This window comes from Carassius auratus, unplaced genomic scaffold, assembly GCF_003368295.1.
Source record: "Carassius auratus strain Wakin unplaced genomic scaffold, ASM336829v1 scaf_tig00005886, whole genome shotgun sequence".
Taxonomy (NCBI): domain Eukaryota; kingdom Metazoa; phylum Chordata; class Actinopteri; order Cypriniformes; family Cyprinidae; genus Carassius; species Carassius auratus.
Window position 1 is genome coordinate 1,140 of NW_020523713.1, and position 18,663 is coordinate 19,802.

At 37.3% G+C, this 18,663-nt stretch overlaps 1 protein-coding gene across 4 annotated transcripts; it reads left to right on the forward strand.

Annotated features, from left to right (window-relative positions):
- Positions 1 to 582: 582 nt before the first annotated feature.
- Positions 583 to 16,230, forward strand: LOC113071078 (uncharacterized). 4 transcript variants are annotated; one of them, XM_026244445.1, is made up of 26 exons: positions 1,485 to 1,686; positions 2,074 to 2,286; positions 2,419 to 2,541; positions 2,636 to 2,781; positions 3,391 to 3,562; positions 3,659 to 5,166; positions 5,433 to 5,580; positions 5,668 to 5,796; positions 5,876 to 5,985; positions 6,063 to 6,116; positions 6,314 to 6,457; positions 6,547 to 6,654; positions 6,855 to 6,996; positions 7,119 to 7,394; positions 7,493 to 7,537; positions 7,620 to 7,699; positions 7,861 to 7,973; positions 8,133 to 8,316; positions 8,416 to 8,500; positions 8,603 to 8,748; positions 9,522 to 9,612; positions 9,748 to 9,896; positions 15,176 to 15,261; positions 15,390 to 15,459; positions 15,578 to 15,699; positions 15,776 to 16,230. In XM_026244445.1, exons 3-26 carry the CDS (start codon positions 2,430 to 2,432, stop codon positions 15,930 to 15,932), a joined length of 4,377 nt encoding a protein of 1,458 aa, XP_026100230.1. In that variant the 5' UTR covers positions 1,485 to 1,686; positions 2,074 to 2,286; positions 2,419 to 2,429; the 3' UTR covers positions 15,933 to 16,230. The 4 variants fall into 4 exon arrangements, with proteins under 4 accessions (XP_026100232.1, XP_026100231.1, XP_026100230.1 ...); XM_026244447.1 differs by lacking the exons at positions 1,485 to 1,686; positions 2,074 to 2,286 and adding an exon at positions 583 to 670; XM_026244446.1 differs by lacking the exon at positions 2,074 to 2,286 and having other exon boundaries at positions 1,484 to 1,686.
- Positions 16,231 to 18,663: the final 2,433 nt, after the last annotated feature.

The following is an 18,663-nucleotide window of genomic DNA, read 5'->3' on the forward strand; positions in this document are numbered from 1 at the left end:
TTTCTCAAGCTAGGAAGTAAAACATTTATCTGTAAAAATTAGGAAAGCTGTCTGAAATGTCCATCAGTGTTCCAGTTTATGAGGAAAAGGTTTTGATTAAAGCGGCACACAGTTTTGTTACATATTAGACCACCATAGCTATACAGTATTATTTAACATGCCCTAAATCAACTAAATCATTTGAATTTGGGATAATTCTGATATTAATTTCTTAATACATTTACACAATTTGGTTTTGATGTTCGATTGAAGTGGAGGACGTCACCTCACTGTACAGTTTATGAAAATTAATAAGCAAACCTTTATAGGCACTTACTGACTGTTTACAGTTTCGCGCAAAGCATCATGGGGCTTTGACAATATATGGATAGGTAGATAACTAGAAGAATATCAAAATGCAGTGAGCTGTAAAGTGATTTGCGCTACAAACTAAGTGCATTTATTATTCAAATAATATAAGAAATATCAGTTTGCAATCAACATAGGGAGCTGTTTTGAACAGTTTAAATAACTTAACTGCCTTGCACGTTCAAGTACAAATGGCCGCGCTCGTTATTTTGTCACTTCCGGTTCAAGCATCACTAGCCGCCATTACAAAAACAAACCCCGATTTGAGTTGAAGATATTGCTGGAAACCGTAATCAACGTGTTGTACGTGTTTGCAAAAACAGTAGGTCATCTTAGCGTTATATTGTATTCTCAACAACTGTATCGTAATATGCAATTCCAACCTATTATCTTAATCTGCCTGCTTTGTCTCATGTTTTAAACATTTATGTATAGATACATAAATATCAATTACTATATGACATCGTAATACAACATCTTCATTCACTTCCATGTACTCATATGCTGAATTCGGAAAAGACTCTACTGTCATTTAAAGAAATAATAGGCCTTAGCGTGGTGTGGTAGCATGTTACTCTGTTTTCGGCTATTTTTCGTTCAGTTTCTCCTTTTTCTGAACCGCTTTTCTGTTTTTAAGAGTGATTTGCACGTCCAAAACCGCTTTCCAACCGTACTGTCTATGTTTCCTACGCGGGTCGTAAAAGGCATGTTATTGGTTTGAGCGATTTGGCGAACACGCCCCCATCACTAAACGAATCATTTCTTTACATCTACACAAAGATTCGCTGAGAGAGGCACGTCGTTCGTCGTGTGATTTTATTGAGTATGTATGGTTCACAACACAAAGGAAGAAGAAGAATTTAACTATTTGGGAAATGCATACGATTCAACTTTTTCAAGATTTCTTAGTTTATATCCAAACATAACAGATAGTGATGATATGTTTCGGTTGCAATGACTCGGTTTTTTTTCTTTTTTTTTTTTCGAATCGGTTGAGTAAATTGAAGACTCGCTTAGAACACAGAAAAAGACACAGTGAATGATCGCCACCTACTGGAGTAATGATGCTATTTACAAAAATAAGCGAACAAATCTTTTAACTGATTCGAAAGATTCGAGTCACTAGGATGAATCAAAATTCCCATCAGTGACCACACGGTGTTTCCACGTTGCAAAGCAGCAGGACGCGTGCAACGGAACGTTTCTGGATTCTAACGCGATCGACTGCCCTGCGTCAGACCGACCGATCTGATGATCCATTGAACTCAAGGCATCGCCAGTGGGAGGTCCTACTAACGGAACACCGAGCGGGACAGGGTGGTTTAAGGAGTAATACATGTAATGGAATTTACTCTCTGGAAAAGTTGTACAGCTGGTGCGCGTGCGCGATCTGGACATCTCTGTGTTGCTAAAGATAGTTATGAATATTTGTAGGTTTTTAAGTCGTTTGTATTTATCAACCTGGTTAAAAGACTGCATGCAACATTCGATATTAATACGTGATTATATCGTTGACGATATTATTTAGATTTTGCTGAAGTGCATTTAAACAAAACATGTTAACAAATTACACAAGGAAAACCACTATATACACGGTTAGTCTAGGACATGTATATTACGATTACACGTAAAAGTAATCTAAATGCCTTAACTCATTGTGTGAATTTTATCAACTAACGGTAACATGTTTGTTAAAACATTACTTTTTCATCCTATTGTTTTCAGTGCAGTCTGTGTCCCACAATGCAATGTGGAGGAATGGCTATTGGATACTTGGGAGGCTGCTCGCGCTTCATTGGCCACTACAGCTGTTTCCTCCCTTTAAGTTTTTCGCGGGAAATAGAGGGCTGCACATGCGCGGATATTGTGTTCTTATTTTCCAAAACGTCATTCAACTTTAGGCGGTAGCATTTTTGTCAAGAAGAAAATATCTGTTTGGTCTGTGATTTTTGTTTTTTTTTGAATGAAGAAACTTACGTTTGACGCATATAGTGGACAAATATTTTACAAATTAATGAGTTATTACGTACTTTATCAACGCAGACTAATATAACAATAATGTCTCCACAGGTTATGGAAAAATGGTGGTGAATGTGAAAACTGGAGATGAGAAGCACAATCTCAGTGAGCTGCTGGACTGGCTCAATGAAATACTGCATTCCACTTTCAGCCAGGTGGAGCACACATGTTCAGGTATTTTTGTTTCCAGGTTAAATTAAGCATTTTAATAGGAAAGTGCTGAATGTTAAATATTTTTCAGTGACACTTTTATGGTGTTTTTTTCCAGGTGCCGCTTTTTGTCAGTTGATGGACATCATTCGGCCTGGATCTATCGACATAAATAAAGTGAAGTTCACAGCAAAAGAGAATGCAGACATCTTGGATAATTACCGTCTTCTACAGGAAGCTTTCAGCAAGGCACAGATCAAGAAAGTGAGCAACTGAATTAAAACTCTGACACCCCTCAACCCCCCCCACACCACACATAGACTCCTCCCCCTCTTCAACACTCTGATTTATTTATTTATTCACAAGCAAAAAGTAACTTGTTATTACTTGCACTACTGCCTGTTCATCCAGGAACACTGTATAATCCATTTGCACACTGAAATATTTTTTCTATGCACTTTACTGTCCATTGCAATACTGTAAATTATGTTCATAGTTCTGCCTATAGTGTACATACACTTTTACATAGCCCATCTGTATAGTATGTTCATAGTACACCTATCTGTATATCGTGCTTATAGTATTTAATATCTGTAAATTATGTCCATAATACTTACCTGTATAGTTATTGTACATATTATAGACCTTTATTCTGTACTTTCTGCTTATTGCACTTCTGGTTAGATGCTAACTGCATTTCGTTGCCTTGTACCTACATGTGCAGTGACAATAAAGTTGAATCTAATCTAATCTAAAAACTCTGATTTATGCTATCAAAAAAAAATGCATCATATAAAATATTTTTAATTGTTTGGCTATGCAATGATCAACATACATTATTGTCAACAATGCATTTTCTCTCTTTGTTTATAGGAACTAGAGGTGAAATCGTTAAAGAATGGAGACATCCTGAAAACATTAGATTTACTTACATGGTTCAAAGATCTTTATGATCAGAATGTTGCAAAGGAGAAGTATAACCCTCAGGAGGGTTTTGTTGTACAGGAAGTTGTGTCATTGAAATCAAGCAGAGAATTTAACATCTGTAGGTGTTTACCTTTTTAAATTTTATAGATATTGTAACCTGCATGTCATTTTTTTTCCCCCTTTTTGTGACTTCTTTCTTTCTTTTTATTGATAGCTAAAAAGGAAGAACCATCTTCAAGACTCTACAGTCCTGTGCAAACAAACTGTCTAAACCAGAAAATGCTAAATGTTAAGAGGGGATCACATGAGTCTTTTTTCCGGACTCCGGCCACAATGTGTTTCATCAGAAAGTATGGCTTACCTGATGCTGGATCAAACTGTGCCAATAGCAAGGACAGTGTACTATTAGGCCTGAAATGTCCTGAAGAAAATTCAGACTTCTGCAGTAAGACTCCATACTGCCTTTATTTATTCCATGGAGTGGAGCTTGAGGATGAGAACAAGGCCAGTGTACCGCTATTGGGATTTTTTGACGAAGTTACTGGGGAAAACAAATTCCGACTGCTTGATGTTCTTCATCCAGAAAAGGAGACTGCTGATGCCATCTGCACCTGCATAGTGGAGATGCTGAAGAAGTTCAGGATACCTCTAATAAACATGGCAATATTTTATTCAAATTTCCCAGATCATGAAGGTCTTCTCTCAGGTCTAAAGTTGCTGAAACCTGAGATTGTGTCTTTATGTGGACTTACAGATATGGCAGGAGAAGTGTGTCACAGCGGTGTCGAGAAAATGGAGATTTCTGGCCTGATTCTAAATCTCATCACCGAGATCTACAAGCACTTTCCAGCTTTCCCAGCTGCTCTACAAACTTTGCTTGAAGATGTTGATAGTTCGAACTTCAGAAATGCCCTGACGTCCCAATGCTCTCTCTTCTGGAGAATCATCCAGAAAATGACTTTAGCTTGGTCAGACCTTGAGAAATACTTTGGATCTCTGGATGCAGATGAAAATGCAATCTGTCGTCTTCTTAGTGACCCCAAAATAAGACTCGGCGTACTCTTTCTTAGCCACGCTTTGCAACCGCTTTACGATTTTCAGCAGAATATTGACCGAGGTGTCAGCGTGACACAGCTGCTTCAAGATGCTTCTCAATTAGTGAGATTCTACACAGCAAGTTTTCTCAGACCCAAAGCAGCCGAGTATTTTCTTAGAAGAGGCAAGACCTCGCTTATACAGGAAACAGTGGGACATTTACCAAGAGGAGATGTTGAAGTCGGCAAACAGGCTGCTGACTTTATCCTGCAATGCTCTGAAGAGTTGACAGACTACTTGGAGACGTTCCACAGTTCCATCATCTCCTTCTACACGACTGTAACTGTTAATATTATTCAACGTTTACCCTTCTCAGATTCCATTCTGAGAAACTTGTCATTGGTGTTGAGTCCAGGAAAAAAGCTTGAGGTGACTGGCAAAATAGTCCAAGATTTAGGTGTCTGTTTTGGAGTTTGCTCGAGCCCTGAGAATGTCAGCTTACTCACAGATGAGTTTTTGGAGTACCAGTTCATTGATGGAGGTGACGTACACCTAGCCAACCAGTCAATGGAGAAGTACTGGATGACCGAACTGAGGATTATGGGAAGGACATCTAGTTTTGGGAAATTAATCGTTAGCTTGTTGGCTTTGCCCAGAACGTTGAAAAAAGAGATCATTTTTGAACAGGTGAGTTGCTGGTTTATGAAGAGCTTGAGAAAACAAAATATAATTGATCAGATATCTGTGTAATAAGATATAATTTCTCCCTTTAAATGTGACGGTGGTTATGAAAATTAATTTAGTTTGGATTAAGGGACCTCTGAAGATGTTTAAAGGGTCGAGAACATTCAGAGCATCTTTGGTCCATAGCAATGCACTGTCAACCATCTAGAGCATCCAAACAAACATATGAAAGTTTGGTTTGTGTTTGTGTGTGGTTGTCTGTATCACAGATGTTTCAACAAAATGACTATCTCAAGGAGAGGAAAATAGAGGAGTTGGTGGAGAAGGACATGGCTGAGGATGATGTTACAGACAGCAGTTCATATAAAAGTGCTCCATCACATCTCAGCCCAGAGACTCAAGGGAGCGCCATGTCCGGTAATGACATGTACATGCACATATACTTTGTAAGGTTCAAGATATATTGAGGAGCTGATCTGTACTTACTTTGCATTTGAATTTCAGATATCATCGACTTAACGGAAATGGATGACATGGCACCAATAGTCGTGGAGGACATTGAACCAATGGAAGTGGATGATATTGTGCAAATCTCTTCTGAATCAGACACAGAAAGCCAAAATAACACAGAAGGTGTTATAAAAGCTAGTGGTATTTTCTTTTACAGTCCTGCAACATTGAGAAAAACTTACTTTGCCCTTCTTTTTGCTAGGGGATTATCCATATGTGTCTGTGATCTTAGACGACGACGATGATGATGATGATGAAATCACTGATGATGATGACGATTACAACTGTGATGCTGTTACATGTAATTATGCGGTAAATGTCTGCTCATTTGTTTTTGTTTTATGTTTAGTTCTGGATATCTTTAATAAACATTTTGCTTTCTCTGCCAGAAAAGAAAAGAAAATACATCTTCTACAGAAAACAACAAGAAAAACGAAATCCAGGTAACTTATTTTAATATTATAATACAAATGCTTTTTTTAATTATTATTATTACTTCTGTGCAATTAAACTGAAACTAAAGTGAGAAGTGCTTTTAACCATTTCTTTAAGATGGAATAGGATAAAGTGTTTTAACATCAGTAAAATTAGAGTTCGACTTTAGACTCTCCATCCAACGAGTGCTGTGTTTTCTGTTTAGGATGGTTACACAGTGGGTGAGATGGTTTGGGGGCCGATTGAGGGCTTTGGTCTTTGGCCTGGACTGGTTCAAAGCTGGGACAGCAAGAGCCCTTGTGGCTCCATGCGTAAAGTGATTTTCTTTGGGAACAGGATGATATCAGAGGTAGAAAAATGGCTTTGCAAAGTCTTATGTGCAAGCTTCTGGGTAATCTTTTACTTAAATATGAGTATGTTACAAATTGTCTGTTGCAGGTCCAAGCAGACAATCTCCTGCCCTTTTTTTCATTTGCCAAGTGCTTCTGTTCTAATTCCTTCGCTACAGTAATGGCGTACAAAGATGCAATTTTTAGTTCTCTGCAGGTAAGACAAGTTTTGTTATTAGTGATCTGTAATTCAGGCATTAGCATGCAGTTTGCAATTTCTTCAATTTGCTGCAATTCCTATTGGTTATGCTACTGGCACAGTAATTACATAATCTTTGAAGCCTTAAAAAAAAACGTCCAATTGTTAGTACAAAAACATATTTGCATCTCTTTGTGTGATTGTTCATGTATCTGTAGGTGGCCTCTAGACGAAGTCGAATGTTTTTTTCTCCCGAGACCGAGTCTAAGGATGAACTGTTTAGAATCATGTTGGACTGGGCCTTTGGAGGCTTTGAACCATTGGGTCCAGAAGGACTTCAAACTCGATCAGAATGCAATGGTATGCAATAAGCACAGGAGGGCGCTCTTTATCCTCACTGCTTTATTCTAAAGTGTAGCATGTAGTATCAAATGCTGTATTCATTTACTATGTATTTATATCTGTCGTTCTTTCTCGATCAGTGAATAGGAACATGATAAAGCACAAGGACTCTACAGGAAAGTTATTTGAATTAACTGTGTCTCTCAGTAAACTCCCTGAATCCCTGGAGCTAACCAGTGGCTCAATAGACCTTGGGACAACCGATGTTTATAGAAAACACATGCATTCAAAATGGAATCAGAGATCTTGGCAGACTGTGAAGATGCGTAGAAAACACAAACCTGCACAGAGGAATAAGCATCAAAATATTACCCCAAGCGTACATATCGAGTCCAGACAGAACAGCCAAAAAAGACGTAAGTATATCATTAACATTTATTGTTGCTTTTAAAATTGTAATGGCAAAGAAAAAAAAAACTTAAGTAACCTGGTGTTTATTGAAATGTTTTGACAGATCAAATGGTGCATGAATTTCTGGAAAACAAGAGAAACATTGAAGGTCAGAAACCCTTTCATAAAAATTGCAGTAACTGTTATTAATGAGTGAAGGTCATCCTAACTTCATTTCTCCTCCTTCTCAGAGTTCTGCTTATCATGTGGAAGTACGCCTGACGAAATCAACCACCCACTTTTCGAAGGAAAGCTGTGCTCGAACTGCAAGGTAGTAAATACAGTTACACAGCTGTAGTTCTCTCCACACAGGGGTTTTGGCTTTACCAGCTACAGCTGTTAATATATGTTGCATAAATTCAAGTATACAGTCATATTATGAAATACAATCTTTCAGTGATGTGTCTTTGTGTGTACGTTTGTCACATATAGTATAATTTCGCGGAGACGCTGTACAGATATGATGAAGATGGTTATCAGTCGTACTGCACCGTCTGCTGTTCTGGCATGGAGGTCATTCTGTGTGGCCATGACAACTGTTGTCGGTGAGTGTTTACGGTAATGTTGATACCAGGACATGGGTTTGATTCCCAGGGAAAGCAAAAATCTGATAAAATGAGTAGCTTGAAAGCATGTATGTATGTTGTATTTCCCCTAGTGTTCATAGATGAGTTGAACTTGGTCTTTTTTTTACATTTCCCTAGCTCCTACTGTGTGGACTGTCTGGATATCCTGGTGGGTGAGGGCACATTTGACCGGCTGAAAAATGTGGACCCGTGGACGTGTTACCTGTGTGCACCTGAGAGCAGCTCTCGAGCTTTGAAGCCCAGGAATGACTGGAGCATCCAAGTTCAGGAATTCTTTGCCAACAACAGTGCTATGGAGTTTGTTAGTGGTTTCATAATGTTCATCATCTTGCAAAAATATCATATGATCTTCCTTATTTGTATTTGAATTGGTTCGACCAATGACATTTGTTCTCCTTAGGAGCCCCATCGTGTTTATCCATCGATCCCTGCTAACCAGCGACGTCCAATCAGAGTGCTTTCTTTATTTGATGGTATAGCCACAGGTAAAAATTGCCCGTATTCTTCCACCACTTTAGTTTAATACACTTATTCTAGTGTTCTTGTACTGGTTATATGACACATTTAAATACATTTTTATGTTTCAGGATATCTTGTCTTAAGGGATCTTGGCTTTAAAGTGGAAAAATATGTGGCCTCAGAAGTTGATGAAGAGTCCATTACCGTTTCCATGGTCAACCATGATGGAAAAATCACTCATGTGGATGATGTTAAAAACATTACGAAAAAGCATGTATGGTTGCAAAATCGTTTTTCATCATCTTGTTTTTTTTTTGTTTTTATGAAAATTGTCATCATTTACTGACCCTCATGTCATTCTAAAACCACAAGACTTTTGGTCATGTTCGTAACACAACTGAAAATATTTTTATGGAAATCTGAGAGATTTCTGTTCCTCCATAGACAGTCTCTTCATTTAAAATTCTGATGACTTAAAAATGTTTGCAAAGAGATCAAAAATGAATCCATGTGAATGAAGAGGTTTAATCCAAGTCTTCTGAAGAGTCACAATTATTTTAAATGATGAACAGATTTAATTTAGGCTTTTATTCACATGTATTCATTGATCAGTGAGCATAAACAGAAGCTCAACAATTCCTGCTGGACAAGCGCAACCAAACCTCATTGGTTCTTGTGGAAGCTCAAATATGTAGGTGTGACCAAATGAACCCATTGGTTCTCACGCATCAATGCACCTTTTTTTTGCTTCGGTTATTTGATATAAATGTTGTAAACATTTTTCATTGAACAAAAATCTTGATTAAACCGCTTAATTCATATGTATTTGTTTTTGTTAAATGTATTGAAGCATCAGAGTTTTGAGTAAATAAACTTTCAATGGAGAGACAGAAATCTCAGAGATATTTTTACTAATATCTTAATTCTGGGTTGATGTAACCCTTTAAATGGTAAAACCTCTCTGCACATGTACTGATATTTATTTATACACCTGAAGAAGACTCCTCTGCTGTCTGCTGATTGAATTTATTCTTTTTCTTTGTTCAGATTGACAAATGGGGTCCGTTTGATCTTCTCATTGGTGGAAGTCCTTGTAACGACTTGTCCATAGTCAATCCTGCCCGGAAAGGCTTGTTTGGTAAGTCAAAATTCTGGATACTGAAATCTAGTGCATGATTCACACAACAGATTTAAAGTTTTGTTGAACATTTGTCAAAACAGCTAATAGTTAGCATCACTCACTGCATCTGAGATCCTCTTTTATTTTCTGCAGAGGGCACAGGACGGCTCTTTTTTGAATTTTATCGGCTTCTGAATGTTATGAAGCCAAAGGAGGATGACCCACAGCCGTTCTTCTGGCTGTTTGAGAACGTGGTGTTCATGGAAACCCAGGTTAAAGCTGACATTTGCCGCTTTCTGGAAGTGAGTGTTCTTCTTGTTGGATAGAAGTTTTGCTAAATACTCTCAGCAGTTTATTGTAATTTTTAAAAAGCTCTTATATATATTTATATTTTAGTGGTGGGCATAGATAATTTTTTTAAAAATCTAGATTAATCTCACTGTAATCTTGGAATTAATCTAGATTTAAAAACCCGTTTTCCGATAGTAGCACTAATTAAAATCCGCACCCGACCCGCTTAAAATAGAACCGACACCCGACCCGCACCCGAAATCAAATCAGTTAAGCCAATCACATTAGACACACTTTTTTCGAATTCTATTGCCAGGTCATACAGAAGTTATTTCTAAAACTCTTTTCAAAAGATATTCGTTTTTTATACAATTTAACTCAATTTTGATCAATGTTTTATCAATCAGTGCCCGTATTTAATAAATAAGAAGGAAATATATAGCAGACAATGTAGCTAATAACCATAGTGTAATTGACAGAATTACTAAGAAATATTTTGCTACCTAAAAGTTAAATATTTTTTGTGTCACGCATGCATGCATGTCTATTTCCCTCATATTAAATATAAAATGCATGTGGACTGATATTTTTCCAATGTCTGGACTCCTTTATTAATGGACTATATAAACAGACGTTTTAATATATTGGTATTAAATGCATTTTCTGAGAATTTGTAATTAAATTTTTTTACTGCAAATTTCGAAATAGGTGCTCTTTGATCCATCAGTGATTACATTACATTAGAATAAAATATCTCATAATAAAATACAAATGTATATGAATGTATATGCATAGTTCTCATCAGTCGGAAATACAGATAAACGCTTTCATTTGTTGTATTTTTGATCTTGAAAGAAAACAGAACAGCAAAAGAGCAAACCATACCACCATCTGAGATTGTGTTTCAAGTCGAACGCACCCATTTTTAAATCGTTCAGTATTGCGAGAGCCGGATCTGTGCCAGAGTGCACATGTGAATGAGCTGCACAAAGTCATTTTCAGATGGAATTAAAAAAAAATACAAAAAAAACCTGGATAGCCTAGATTAGGCCCATATTCACAAATGTGTTAGTGATATTCCCATTGTCAAATACATGCAAGTGGAAGTGTATTGTTGTTTAAACGCCTTTTATAACGATCGCTGTATGCGCGATATAATTTTATGACACAAATTTTGAAATGGGCTTAAATCAAACACATTTTAATTCAGATTCTGTATAGCCTACATATATATATATATATATATATATATATATATATATATATATATATATATATATATATATATGGAAAACAAGAACAAAGAAAAAAAAGACTGCTGGTTGATCCTTTACGTCTATTAACTAATGACTCATGCAGCCGTTAGCGCGGCTGTTTTTTTTTTTTTTTTTTTTTTAAGTGGAACGTAGGCCTATTTTTACGTTTGAAGGTGACTGTTTTGAACCGTTGTTTAGACCCGTGTTTCCCCTGTGTCTGACCCGACCCGCACCCGTATCCGACACAGTTGGATATTTTTCACCCACAGGTACCCGAACCAGTGCAGGACTCTAGCGTGCGTCTTGTCGAAATTTCCATTGGGAAGCTTCAAAAAAAAAAAACATTTCCCTGATGCAAACCCGGCGGCATCTTAGCTACATCCATGTTAGCACGTCACGTTTGATGTGGTAATTTCACTGTAGGCATACACACAGGTTTAAAGGGGGGGTGAAATGCTCGTTTTCACTCAATATCCTGTTAATCTTGAGTACCTATAGAGTAGTACTGCATCCTTCATAACTCCAAAAAGTCTTTAGTTTTATTATATTCATAAGAGAAAGATAGTCTGTACCGATTTTTCCCGGAAAAACACGACCGGCTGGAGGCGTGACGTGTGGGCGGAGCTAAAGAATCACGAGCGTGAGTAGGCTTTTGCGTTGAGAGCGTTTGGAAGCTGTGACATTACCGTGAAGAAAAAAACATTCAAAACAAACCATGGCTAACAGTCAGATTCAGCGTATATTTATGATCCAGAATCAGATCCAGAGGCTGAAATTTAACAAGAGCAGCATCAGCAACGACGTCTCTGTGTGGTATGTACTGAAACTGTATATATTTGCTTAGCGGTTTTGGAAAATGACTAAGTTCCACTTTGTCGTTTTTTTTTTTTTTTTTTAAAGCTGTACATGTGGAAAGTGCAGTTTGATGACAACATCGCATGTTGTTTACTTGATGTGCTTACACGCCGATAGCTAAGTTAACAACACAGAGATATTTTAAGCAGTTTTACTCACCGCATGCGGTTCCAACACACGATCGTGACCCTTTTTCGTTGGGACTGCATTATCCTTAAGAAATAAACGATGTGCAAATCCGTCGTCAAACTGGGCCTTGTTTGTAAAACAAGCATCTTCGAAATGCAGGGAACAAACAAAAACACTTGCACAACTCGATGCTCTGTAAAAATAAACTACATCCACTGGTCCCTTAATGCTGTTTTTTTTTTGGTAATCTGTGCAGGCTTGTCTTGCCCTGGCAACCAAAAACACACTTCTTTTGTGACATTTCGCGACGCTCTCGCTCTGATCAGTGCAGTGTTAATTTTGACACGAAATTTTAATTTAGTTTTAGTCTTAGTCTTTTGTCTATAATTCTTTTTAGTTTTAGTCAAGTTTTAGTCATCTGATTTGTTTTAATTTTAGTCTTATTTTAGTCGACTAAAATCGCTTGGTATTTTAGTCGACTAAAATAAGACTAAAATCAATAACAGATTTACTAGACAATTTTTTACAGCTGGTATAGGAAACAAACTTAACCAAAATATATAAAACACAAATTCAACTTTATTTCAACACAACTGTGTCTTTATTTCGATTCAAAAGCTTTTATGCAGCAACAAACACTGTTATGATAATTTAAACAATAACTAGCTGCCAATTGACCATCAATAAAAGAAAATAAAGTTGGGTCCAGGACCTTAAAGTTTACAGCTGAGCTGAACAATAAGTGCATACATTTAAAGTAAATATTTAATAAGTTGGGTGGATAAAAAAAAGTAACAAGATTTTATAAGGTATTCATTCGTCTAGCAATATTGTATGTTTTAAATAGTACAATATTGCTAGATTAGTATGTATAATGATAGGATGTGAACATTCACGTTTCACATGACTAATATAGAAATATTTGTGATATTGTCAACAAGTAGAACATTATAAAATATACTAAACATTAGTATTAATCAAATGTATGTATCATAATATTACGTATTAGTATTGTGCTCTCATCTAACTTGAAGAAGGGGCTATTTTACAGTACTTTTCAGTTCGTAATATTTAATGCTACAACATCTACGCACTGCAGTCTTCCAATTTTGCTTAGCTCAATAAAACAAATGAACATCGTTGTGAAATTACATTTGAGAAAAATGTCCCGGTGGCTCATCAGTAAATGTCTTTTCAAATTGGTTGTGTTCTTGCCACGAATGAGCGCTCCGCGTGCTTTACACTTTGTTTTGTTTTGTTCGTCGTCAAACGCGAAGTGAGCTGTGGACATTTTGTCGCTCTTTTAGACATCACCTCTTCGAATGCCGTCTTCCCGGGAGCTCATTTAAAAACTGAAAACCTTCCCTTCACGTCTCAAGTCAGGCTCGGATTGGTTCTCTTCTCTAATGCAGTCTCGCCTGTTCCGTTTTTCCGGTTCTTTTGCTCATTCCTAGCATCTCTCCCGTCTGCTGATTTGATTTTCGCCACAGTCTATTTTCGTCTCGTCCTTTATTCGTTGACGATAATGTCAGTCAATTTAGTCATAGTTTTAGTCTCCATCAGTGCCTTTTTTTTTAGTTTTCGTTTCGTTTTTGTCCGCAAAAATATATTCGTGACGAAAATAATGACGAAAATATTTAGTCAACGAAATTAACACTGGATCAGTGAATGTCTGTGCTCTCAGTGCTCTGCTCTACAAGAGCACGCGCTCTTCCGGCAGAAGTGCCCTTAGGACCCATATAAGGAAATTCCGCTCCATCTAACAAAAATACTCAAAAAAAAAAAACGTTCCGAAACTTGTGACAAACCGGAAGGAGTATTTTTGGAACAGAAATACTCCTTCAAACGTACAACTTAATTTTTGTAACTTTGTCCATGTTTAGCATGGGAATCCAATTCTTTAACAGTGTAAAAAACTCAGTATGCATGAAATATCATTTCACCCCCCCTTTAAGACTCGTTCTCGCCCCCTACAGATTCGGCTAGGTATACATCCGCGCTAAAATATGTGGAAAACATATTTCACTTTTTCAAGGTGAAAGTCATCATAGCTTGCATAGTATAGACCCAGCTCCCAACCCAACTTTGAGAATAGATTAATGGCAATATTTTTTTTAAATGCCCAATAAGAGTCTCACGTTTACGCAGCACGTTAACACCAATAACGGCCCACCACTTTATATATATATATTAGGGCCGGGACTTTAACACGTTAATTGAGATTAATTAATTACACAAAAAATAACGCGTTAACTAAGATGAATTAATTACAGAAAAAAAATTCCCGCGTTTTTAATAACTTATTTTTGCACCGCGGAACGTTTCTCACTGGATGAGTTTCGGCGGACCGATTTTACTGAAGCACCAACTAGCGTTCGCATATCACCGCAGCACATCGAACCTCAAGTATCACCTCAACGCAAAACATATAGCAGCTAGCGTGGACTTTACACTTTGTTGAACTATGTATTATTTTGTTGGTGCAACAGTTTATGTTGAACTCTTTATTGTTTTGGCCAAGGTTATTGAGAGTTGGACTTAGTATGTTATGGCCTCTGAAGCAACAGAGAGATGTTTTCTAATAGTCAGGGTTTCCAATGTTCTGAATGTAATTGACAGTATTGTGTTTTACTTAAAAAAACACCTTACAGAAGGTTCCAGCACCTATAAGCTTCCTGAATTTCTGAAATGTAATATTTCTACATTGTTTCTAAATATGCTATTGATACACTCATGGCAAAAATTGCACTGGGTCTGGCTAGACTTGGTTGAACAAAAATAAACAATATTTTGTTGCTTAAGCTTATGTATTCAGTCATTATTCAATGGTATACAATAAATCCATGTGAAAAAAATTACTTCTCACTGTTCTCAGGTCAAATATTTATATGTGATTAAAATGCCATTAATTTCGATTAATTAATTACAAAGCCTCTAATTAATTAGATTAATTTTTTAATATATATATATATATATATATATATATATATATAATTTTTAAAGAATGTTTTAGTCTTACAATGTCGTAAGTCTGTGTGGTTTGTTTTTAGTGTAACCCTGTGCTTGTTGATGCTGTGAAAGTGAGTCCAGCTCACAGAGCAAGATACTTCTGGGGGAACATACCTGGCATGAACAGGTGTGTCAGTTATATTCATATGAATAACACACTTTTTTTTTTTTTTTTACCTGGAAAATGCATTCAACAGTGTAAACTAAAGTATATAAATATGATATACATCATCCATTTAATTCTGTTTTGACCAGACCAATCATAGCATCTCAGAAAGATAAACTGAGTCTTCAGGAATGTCTGGAGCCTGGCCGCTCTGCAAAGGTCGGTCATGAGCTTCTAACCAAAGATATGCAGTACATAAATATCATGATATCACTAGTGATGAGTTCTGAAACTGGGTTATGGTTTCGTACAAACTTAAATTTTTACTGTTTTGTAGTATGAAAAAGTTCGCACCATCACCACAAAACCAAACTCACTGAAGCAGGGCACCAAAGACGCACATTTCCCCATCACCATGAATGGAAAAGATGACAACATATGGATCACAGAAATGGAGAAGTAAGTTTTACTCCTGCTCTTAGCTGTAAATACAAATGTAAATATTTTATTTATGATGATTCTCACACTTTCACAGAATATTTGGATTTCCAAAGCATTACACGGATGTGAAAAATTTGGGGCGTTTGCAGAGGCAGAGAGTGCTGGGGAAGTCCTGGAGCGTCCCAGTCATAAGACATCTTCTAGCACCACTGAAGGATTACTTTGCTTGTGACGAGGTCCCCTTGAAATGAAAAGACACAATCTTTTTCTGTCATTGTGAATAGACTCATGAGAATTTGTTGCTTTTAATCGTTTTACCCGTATTTTTAAACTAAGTATGACTAACTTGTTTGGAATAATGTATGCTGGGAAACTGAAGAAGGTTGAATCCATTTTATTGAATGTTGCATCAAATCATGTCACTTTAAAAAAAAAGTAATTTTCTTAATTTGCAGTCATGTTTAACTACAAATGTAGTAAAAAATTTGATGTTGGATTTAGCAAAGTTAATAAACATGATGAGCAGAATAATGTGCAGTGCTTTGTGAAGTACCAAATTACTACTGTGTCTGAAGTAAAGACAATTATCAAATGTCTCAAAGTAATTCACCAAATGGCATCTTTGCTCCCGCATTTTAATTATCTGAAGCATTTTGCCTTTTGGTAGCTCTTATATCCTGAGCACTAGTAATTTTTCACCTGGATTAAATGCTCTCAACGCAAAAGCCTACTGGCGTTCGTGATTCTTTAGCTCCGTCCACACGTCACGCCTCCAGCCGGTCGTGTTTTTCCGGGAAAAATCTGTACAGACTATCTTTCTCTTATGAATATAATAAAACTAAAGACTTTTTGGAGTTATGAAGGATGCTGTACTACTCTAGGTACTCAAGATTAACAGGATATTGAGTGAAAACGAGCATTTCACCCCCCCTTTAATTAAAAATCTATTTCAACCATGGTAAACCGTTGCTGTATTTTGGGGTGTAATAGCGCAACACATAATCGCCACGGGGAAAATAAAATGAGAATGGATTAACTTTACACCGCTTTCCTGCTTGGAGGTGCGACCACGGAGACCATAACATCTGAATATTAATTTATACAGCTTAAGTCAACATTGAAAATAAGGGGAATTTCTCGGGTTACTCATTCAAAATACGGGAAATTTCAGCATTCATCTTTTTGTTGCTATCCCTCTGCTGACAGCAAAAATTTGTGCTGCATTAACTAACGTCAAGCGATTTGTGAAGCTAGGTCTAACGTGACTTTAGTTACAGATTGGCGTGAAATCGTGCTCTCACAACAACCATGCTATCTTAAAAAGCCCAAAATCATGCTAAGGTTGCTTTCAAGTAAGCAAAACGATGCTTTGAAACATCTGTTTCGCTAGAAGGGCAAGGAGTAGCAACAGGACAACAACACAGAGACTTGACAGGTCCGATTGAAGGGCCCAAGTCCTATTTTGTATGATCAACATAGATCTTCAGTGCCCTACAGGACAAAGGCTTAGATCTCCTAACCCTGCCACCGTGGGGAAGAGCGTCCAAGACCACTTGCTGGAAACAAAAAGGATTTGAAGCAACCTTATGGACATGGTAGTAATGATGTCCCGACCCTCTGGGTTTTGAGAAGACCAGCGCATCGGGGACATCATGCAAGTTATGTTGCTAGTTAGACCTTCTTATTAACCTTATCAAAGAACCTAATAAAATATGAAAATATATATTCCAAATATTTAACATGGGCTATAGGGAATTGCACTACTGATGGTTTGATCGTGAACGAATTGTTCTTTTTGAACGAATCTTTTAGGTAAACGAATTGTTCTCGTTCACGTAATCCATTGACTCAAATTTCTCATTCTCTGAAATTCCTCCCTCCACAGCAGCGTGAACTGTTTCATCCTGACAAAGAATTACTCAATGGCCCTGTCCCACTTCATGTGGACTTTCGGTCTTGTGGACTTAAATTACGCATACTCGATGAGTCTACGAGTCCTTAGCCATCCCATTCGGCAGTTTCTAATGTGACTTTAGTTACAGATTGGCGTGAAATCGTGCTCTCACAACAACCATGCTATCTTAAAAAGCCCAAAATCATGCTAAGGTTGCTTTCAAGTAAGCAAAACGATGCTTTGAAACATCTGTTTCGCTTGAAGGGTAAGGAGTAGCAACAGTACAACAACACAGAGACTTGATAGGTCCGATTGAAGGGCCCAAGCCCTATTTTGGATGGACAGTCATGGTAAAATCTACGTTGGGAATTCCACGGCAATGGGAAAATGAAATGTGTTCGACTTGAAGCAAGGCTACAGGCGGCGGTCAAGGGGGAAGTAAACATGACTTAATAAACAGAGATTTGGACTCGTAATCCATAGGTTGCAAGTCTCAGGCCGGCAGGAATTGTAGGCGGGGCAGTGAATGTACACGGCTATCTCCATGACTGGTCTCCTTGAGCAAGTCACTGACCCCCAACTGTTCCCCGGGTGCCGCAGCATAAATGGCTGTCCGCTGCTTCGGGTGTGTGTGTGCTTTGGATGGGTTAAATGCGGAACATGAAATCCGAGTATGAGTATACTTGTATCACTTCCAAGTGGCAACTCCCCGCTTTATTGGCGGTTGGCAAACCAGCTTCAGATCCATTTCCGCCACCTACTGGAATGAAGTGTGAAGCCTCAATAAGCGGAAGAAAACTAAATTAATAAATTATATCCTGTTGATTTAAATATCTTAGAAGTCATAAAAACATTTGACTGTTTCTGAGCATTCTGAAATACATTTTTAACTGAAAAGACACTAATTTCCATATCTCGATTAGTTTTCAAACAAGCTGGTTTCTTTCTCTTCTGTATTTTCACAGTGTAATAAAACATGTTCAACTGTTTCTGTTTCCCCACAGTAACTGCAGCATTCTGACTCACATTTTCCTATTATATGCAGGGCGTAATTAAGGTTGGAAATGGAATGACCTATACGGAGTCTA

Excerpts from the sequence above, each read along its gene's own strand:
- LOC113071078 (XM_026244444.1), top strand. Across the intron at positions 2,542-2,635 it reads GGTGGAGCACACATGTTCAG|GTGCCGCTTTTTGTCAGTTG; the intron begins GTATTTTTGTTT and ends GTTTTTTTCCAG. Across the intron at positions 8,749-9,521 it reads AAAACATTACGAAAAAGCAT|ATTGACAAATGGGGTCCGTT; the intron begins GTATGGTTGCAA and ends TTCTTTGTTCAG.